Source organism: Ceratotherium simum, chromosome 26, assembly GCF_057802395.1.
Source record: "Ceratotherium simum simum isolate JZ-2026a chromosome 26, ASM5780239v1, whole genome shotgun sequence".
In the NCBI taxonomy this organism is placed as follows: domain Eukaryota; kingdom Metazoa; phylum Chordata; class Mammalia; order Perissodactyla; family Rhinocerotidae; genus Ceratotherium; species Ceratotherium simum.
Window position 1 is genome coordinate 980735 of NC_141925.1, and position 6662 is coordinate 987396.

General features: G+C 62.8%; 1 protein-coding gene across 2 annotated transcripts; it reads left to right on the forward strand.

Annotated features, from left to right (window-relative positions):
* Positions 1–172: 172 nt before the first annotated feature.
* SOX8 (SRY-box transcription factor 8) lies at positions 173–5268 on the forward strand. Of its 2 annotated transcripts, XM_004438218.3 has the most exons (3): positions 173–729; positions 2083–2312; positions 3072–5268. In XM_004438218.3, exons 1-3 carry the CDS (start codon positions 308–310, stop codon positions 3794–3796), a joined length of 1377 nt encoding a protein of 458 aa, XP_004438275.1. In that variant the 5' UTR covers positions 173–307; the 3' UTR covers positions 3797–5268. The 2 variants fall into 2 exon arrangements, with proteins under 2 accessions (XP_004438275.1, XP_087305458.1); XM_087449332.1 differs by lacking the exon at positions 173–729 and having other exon boundaries at positions 738–2312.
* Positions 5269–6662: the final 1394 nt, after the last annotated feature.

Genomic DNA, 6662 nt, shown 5'->3' on the forward strand with positions numbered 1-6662 from the left:
GAGGGGCGGGGGGCGCCAAGCTCCGCCCCCGGGGCAGCGGGGCACACGTCGGCCAATGGGGAGCCGGGCGGGGGGCGGAGTCTCGCGGCCTCCGCTTAAAGAAACTTGTTGCGGGTCCCTCCGCGGGGACTGGGTCTCGGCGGCGGCGGCGGCAGCGGCAGCCCCAGGAGTGAGGGGTCGGGCGGCGGTGGTGGGGACGTAGGTCGGGCCACTGCGCGGCGACCTCGGGTCCCAGAGCGGCCGCAGCGCAGCCGGGCCTCGGACCCGGTGCGCGTCCCCGGTGCGCGCCCCTCCGAGCGCGGGCCCGATGCTGGACATGAGCGAGGCCCGCGCCCAGCCGCCCTGCAGCCCGTCTGGCACCGCCAGCTCCATGTCGCACGTGGAGGACTCGGACTCGGACGCGCCGCCGTCGCCCGCCGGCTCCGAGGGCCTGGGCCGCGCGGCGGGCGCGGGGGGCGGCGGCCGGGGCGAGGCGGCCGAGGCGGCGGACGAGCGCTTCCCAGCCTGCATCCGCGACGCCGTGTCGCAGGTGCTCAAGGGCTACGACTGGAGCCTGGTGCCCATGCCAGTGCGCGGCGGCGGCGGCGGCGCGCTCAAGGCGAAGCCGCACGTGAAGCGGCCCATGAACGCCTTCATGGTGTGGGCGCAGGCGGCGCGCCGCAAGCTGGCCGACCAGTACCCGCACCTGCACAACGCCGAGCTCAGCAAGACGCTGGGCAAGCTGTGGCGGTGAGTGCTCGTCCCCAGGCCGGGCGCGGGGACGGTGGCCCCGGCCCCTCGGGCTGTGAGCGGGTCCTGGGGTGCGCGGGGGCTCGGGGAGCTGGCACCGCGCCCGGTCTCGGCCCTGCTCCCAGTGGCTGTTCCCAGGGTAAGTCCTCGTGGAAAAACTCCCTCTGGCCAGCCGGGACCAGGCACGGGGTACTCAAGCGGTCCGGGCCGGTAGAGGGCAGCGGGACGAGTGTGCAGCTGTCTAGCACATTCACAGAGTCCGGGAACAGCCTGCTGAAGGCAGTGGCTGGCATGTCTAGTTGGGGACCCCACCTGTGAGTGGCCCCAGCTCCTGGTGGCCTGTCTCTCCCGCTGTAGGAAATGTGGCTTCTATCTGGAAGCAGGACACAGCGTCAGGCACTGTGCTGATCTCTGGAGGTGCCCCCTCTTGGGAAAGGGCTCCCCTTCCTCTCCCCAACCACTGTGCAGAGGGAGTCCAGAAGGCAGATGGAGGGTGTGCATGTCCGCCCGGCTGGCACCTACCCCACTGCTTCTCCCTGTCCCCTGCTGCCTCTGTACCCCTCAGCAAGGAAGGAGTGGGGGTGAAGGGGTGTCCAGCAGCGACCTGCATTGTGCCCACTTGGGCATGGTGAAACTGCTTGGTTTTGCAGAAAGTAGGACAGCAGCAGTGGCAGAGCTGTTGCTAAGGACAGCGCACCTCCACCAAGTGCTCCCTACTTGGGTGTAAAATGGATGGCTTTGGGTTCGGGGCGCTGGTTCCCCATGTCTTGTTCCTTGCCTCGTGAGTGGGTGCTCAGAGTCTGCATGAATGTTCTCTGTGCTCCTGCCTCTGTCCGGTTTGGGCATTGTGGACCCTGGCGCCTGTGGGTCTGTGCCCCCATACCCCGTCCCCCAGGCAGTTAGAGGTGAGCTTCCGGAAGGGTCTGAGGGGCCGGCGTGTGTTCTGAGCCTCAGTGAGGACCACTGGGTTTCGCCAGTGTTTCCAGGGGTCTGGGGAGCCTCACTTTGTCCACAGTGTGTTCTCAGCTGGGTCCTGCCCTCCTCCCCCGCCTGCCTTAGAAAGCCCGGAAGTTGGGGGACAGACAGCTCAGCGATGGGGGAGCTAAGAGGGGGAAGATGGAGACGGAAAGGTCTGGGTCTTGTTCTAGTTCGTTCCTTTGACCCCAGTGAGCACAGACCTCACCAAACAGCCGGCCGGCTTGAGCTTGCCTGTCCTCAGCGAGGGAGAGTGTCTGCCTGGCGGCCACCACGGCATAAAGATGCATGCAGACCTCCCTGGTGGGGGTCGTCCTGGTCCTGTCCTCGCGCCTCACCTGGCACCCCCGCCGTCCGGCTTCTGCCCCTGCCCTGCAGCTTGCTGAGTGAGAGCGAGAAGCGCCCCTTTGTGGAGGAGGCCGAGCGGCTGCGGGTCCAGCACAAGAAGGACCACCCAGATTACAAGTACCAGCCGCGCCGGAGGAAGAGCGTGAAGACAGGCCAGAGCGACTCGGACTCGGGTGCCGAGCTGGGCCACCACCCTGGGGGTGCCGTGTACAAGACCGACACGGGCCTCGGCGACGCACACCACCACGGCGACCACACAGGTGGGCTCCCGGGGCCCCCAGCTTCGGGAAGTCCCTAGCGTGAGAAGTGGGGGTTCTGGCCGTGGCTGAGATGAGCGAGGGGGCTAGGGGCAGACACCCCCGAGAGAACCAAGCCTTCCTCGGGTACCCAAAAAGCCCCCAGAGCCCCCGGTGGCAGCCATTTCTGATGCAGGTGGGGGGCCTGTGTAGCGCCCTCTGAGCACCGAGGGTCTTGGTTTGCCTCCAGGAGCCCTGTGACCCAGATGCTTTCGGGTCCCACCCGAGGCCTTTCTGCCTGCTCTGCCTTTTTGCTGGTTCTGATCCAGGACTCACTCGTGCTGCCCGCATGGTGCTCAGTGCCCAGCTCAGAATCAGGCTGACCTGGGTGGAGTCCTGGTCACCCGAGCAGTCTCGGTGAAGTTGGCTAAAGCTGTGAGCCTCGGGGACAACAGGTTTTGTGTGGGTTGCGCTGTTGTTGTGTACACAGGGCTGGGGTCTCCTTCCCCCACCGTGGTCTTCACCGTGGGGACTTCGTGGCCCCAGGTCTTCCCCCAGAACAGTACTTCAAGGAATTTCTTCTGCTGAGGCGTGAGGTCTGGCTCTGGCTTTGCTGGAATTTCTGGGAAACGTACAGGAACAAAAAGCCGTTGATTCCTACCTGTGGCGGTTAGCGGGCTGGTTTTCCTCCCATGCGTGCCTCACCAGCCTGGCCAGCTCTGGCAGCCCCACCCCGCCCCCCACAGAAGGGGCATTCATCCCTGAAATGTGCTCTGTCCCCAGGGCAGACCCATGGGCCGCCCACCCCGCCCACCACTCCCAAGACAGACCTGCACCACGGGGGCAAGCAGGAGCTGAAGCTGGAAGGCCGCCGCCTGGTGGACAGCGGGCGCCAGAACATCGACTTCAGCAACGTGGACATCTCGGAGCTGAGCAGTGAGGTCATCAGCAACATGGACACCTTCGACGTCCACGAGTTTGACCAGTACCTGCCTCTCAATGGCCACTCAGCCCTGCCCACAGACCAGCCCACCACCGCTGGCTCCTATGGGGGTGCCTCCTACTCGCACTCCAGCATTGGGGCGTCCCCCGTGTGGGCCCATAAGGGAGCCCCATCGGCCTCGTCATCACCCACCGAGGCAGGCCCCCCGCGGCCACACATCAAGACGGAGCAGCTGAGCCCCAGCCACTACAGTGACCAGTCGCACGGCTCTCCGGGCCGCGCTGACTACGGCTCCTACAGCGCCCAGGCCAGCGTCAGCACGGCCGCCCCTGCCGCAGCCGCCAGCTCCTTCACCAGCTCACAGTGCGACTACACCGACCTGCAGGCCCCCAGCTACTACAGCCCGTACCCTGGCTACCCAGCCAGCCTCTACCAACACCCCTACTTCCACTCGTCCCGCCGGCCCTATGCCTCATCCCTGCTCAGCGGCCTCTCCGTGCCACCCGCCCACAGCCCCCCCAGTAACTGGGACCAGCCCGTGTACACCACCCTGACCAGACCCTGAGGGCGCCCTGGCTGTGTGGAGGGGCCCGTGTCCGTGGAGGAGAGCCTTTATCTTGGCAAAGACGGGCAGGGCCTCCGAGGCCTTGAGGAAGGAGCGAGGGGAGGGGAGGGGAGGCGCGCTCTGCGTGTGCGGCTGCATCAGTGCCTGCTGGGGTCTGCGGGGAGCCGGCTCTGTAGCCGGTGCCACTTTGCTCCAGATTCCAGACTCCCGTCAAAGGACACAGCCCTCCTTTCCTTCTCTCTCTTTTCGGGGACTAGTGACTCCGACACGAAGGACGGCCATTGGGTCCCTCTTCCGCGCAGACACGCACCTTGTTCTGTGTCTCGGTGGATGCAAAGCGGCAGCCACAGCCCAAAGGACTAAAGGAGGGAAGGGGCATGGGGTCTCCGGCCGCCTGCATTCCGAGGTCCCCGCCGGCCCTGGCACTGAGAACACCCAGGATCACCGATGACGTCCTTGTGGTGGGACAGCCCCTGCAGCCTGGTGGGGACGTGTCTACAGGAGCACCTCTTGGGGCCAGCCCGTCAGACCCGAGGGGCTCCTTGTAGCTAGGGTTCTCCCAAGCAAGGTTTGGCTGTGATTAATACTTCTCTCCTTTTATTTTATTTTTTTAATTTTAATTTTTGAAGCTTACATGTGTTTGATTGGTTTCGGAAGCTGTTAAAATGTATTTATGTTGTGTATTATTTTATCTTTAATTAGTGAAGTAATTTGTGCAGAGAGTAGAATTTAAGACAGAACGGAAGCCGGGGAACCGAGGCAGGGTGAGGACAGCAGATGGGTTGGGGCCTTTGCTATGGGCGTTTTGGGAGTGCCGCAGAGGGCCCTGAGAGGTGCTGGGCCCCTGAGGGAGGAGAAGGCATCTGCCTGTAGTCTCTGATCAGGTTGGGCGCCCCGGCACCAGGGATGAAGTCGAGGTGTAGCGGGCAGGGGCATCGCTGAGTTTCCCCCCTACCCACGGCTGTGCCAAGTGGTAGAGATGGGAACTTCCTGGGATGTGGTGGCTGCACCACACGTTAATCTCGGCTTTAGGAACCGGGCGCCACCTCCAAGCTGTGAAACTGAAACCTTCTCCACTAAACGATTGTAGATTCTTAGCTTTAGATGAGTAACTCCTGACTTACCTGCACTGCTTCCGCTGTGTGCTGAGCAAAGATAACCGCCTACTTCATGGAAACTTGTGCCTTTAAGACTTTGTCAATTTAAAGACATCTGAGAAGTTGCTTCTTTTTACTTTTTCTACTTTTTCCTACCTTTTTCTAGAAAAAAAATTTTGTTTTTTTGGCCTATCTCTTTCTGGGGGTGGGGGCAGGGAACTTACAGCAAACCCATTTCTATGCCATCTGTTTTTTGGTGTCGAGTTTGGACTTTCGCTGTCACTTACCTGCTGTGTTTCGCTACTTTCTGACCAAGCAATGCTAACTTTTGTACAGATCGATTTGATAAAATTAAAAAAAAACACTTTTTATCTACGTTGGCTGCAATTTGTGTGTTGCTTTCTGTAAGGGGGGCTGTGGGGCTCCGGTGCCATGGGGTCTCACTTTGAGGGCTCGGCCAAGGCGGGAGTGGGGCTGTGTGAGGGCTCGACTCCGAGCCCCCTCAGAAGAAGCGGGCCGTCAACCCCCGGCCCACCCAAAACCCCACCGAGGGTGGAGACGGCTCCCCATCCTAGGGGGCAGACAGACCACCCTCGCCTCGGGCGCTGCGTCTGAATTTGAACATGACAGATCTCAGAAGCCTCTGGGAAGCTGGCAATGCGTCTTCCTTCCCAGGGGGCCTCCTCAGTAGGCAAAATGGGTCCAGATGGGCCAGATTCTGGGCTGTGGTTTCCTCTAGGCGAATCCCAGGGTTGGTTTCTGGGTGGCTGGCGGCATTTTTTGGGCGCTGGCACAGAGCCAGGCTGGGAGCTGGAAGAAAGCCGCCCTGTGGGAACCGGACAGGGTTGTCTGGTTGGCGGAAAGCATTTCTAGGGAGAAACGGTTGTGGGGAGCAACAGCAAGCGAGGGGCAGCCTCACCCCTGGGCTGGGTCTCCCCGGCACACGCACCCGTGGCTGTGCAGGGTGTCACGGGGCCTGGGCACCCGCCTCCAGGCTATGCAGACTCGAGATGCCTCTTGTGGGGAGAGGAGGATAGTGCTGCTCGTGAGAACGCAGATACAAAACGCAGCTGCCTCTGCAATTTTAATGGGGTGGCCCGGGTAGCGGGGGAACCCACCCTGTCCCCTCGCCCGCCCAGCCGCCCGCGTGGCTGCAATTCAAGCTTCGTCCCTTGCCCGCCCTGGGAGCTGCGTCCAGGGCCTGCCAAGAATAGCGTTTGGGGAGAGCTGCTGGGTTTATGAGGTCCGGGGCGTGCCAAGCCACTCAGGCGAGGCGGGGTCTCGGAGCGGCTGCTGAAAGCCAGGCTCACAGACGCCGGGGGCCTTCACAGCCCGACGCCTGCGTGGAACCGGCCCAGCCCGTCCTGCATCCAGCCAAGGGCTGTCCAGGTCCATATGGCCCAACGAGCTCGCGCATTGACACCCCAAACCAAGGAAAACCCCCGGCGTCCAGCCTGCTGACAGAGTGGGCATGGCTGCCCCTGCATTGCTCCAGGATTCACTCTGGCCCTGCCAGGTTCCTGAGGCCAGAAGCCCTGCCAGTTTTGTTTGGACTTGGCGGGGCTCTTGCGTATTAACTCCCAGGGGCCCAGCCCTTATCCTGGTGGCCTGCCCTGCCGTGAAAGCCCCCGTGGGTCCTGGCGAGCCTCCCATGGGCTTCCTACATCTGAGCTCATGAAGCTTCGAGAAGAGGAAGGACGGGCACTGCTGTCCTGCACTTTGTCCCTGCCCCTCCTGGAGTCCCCTCCCCTCTCCTCTCCGGGGGCCTG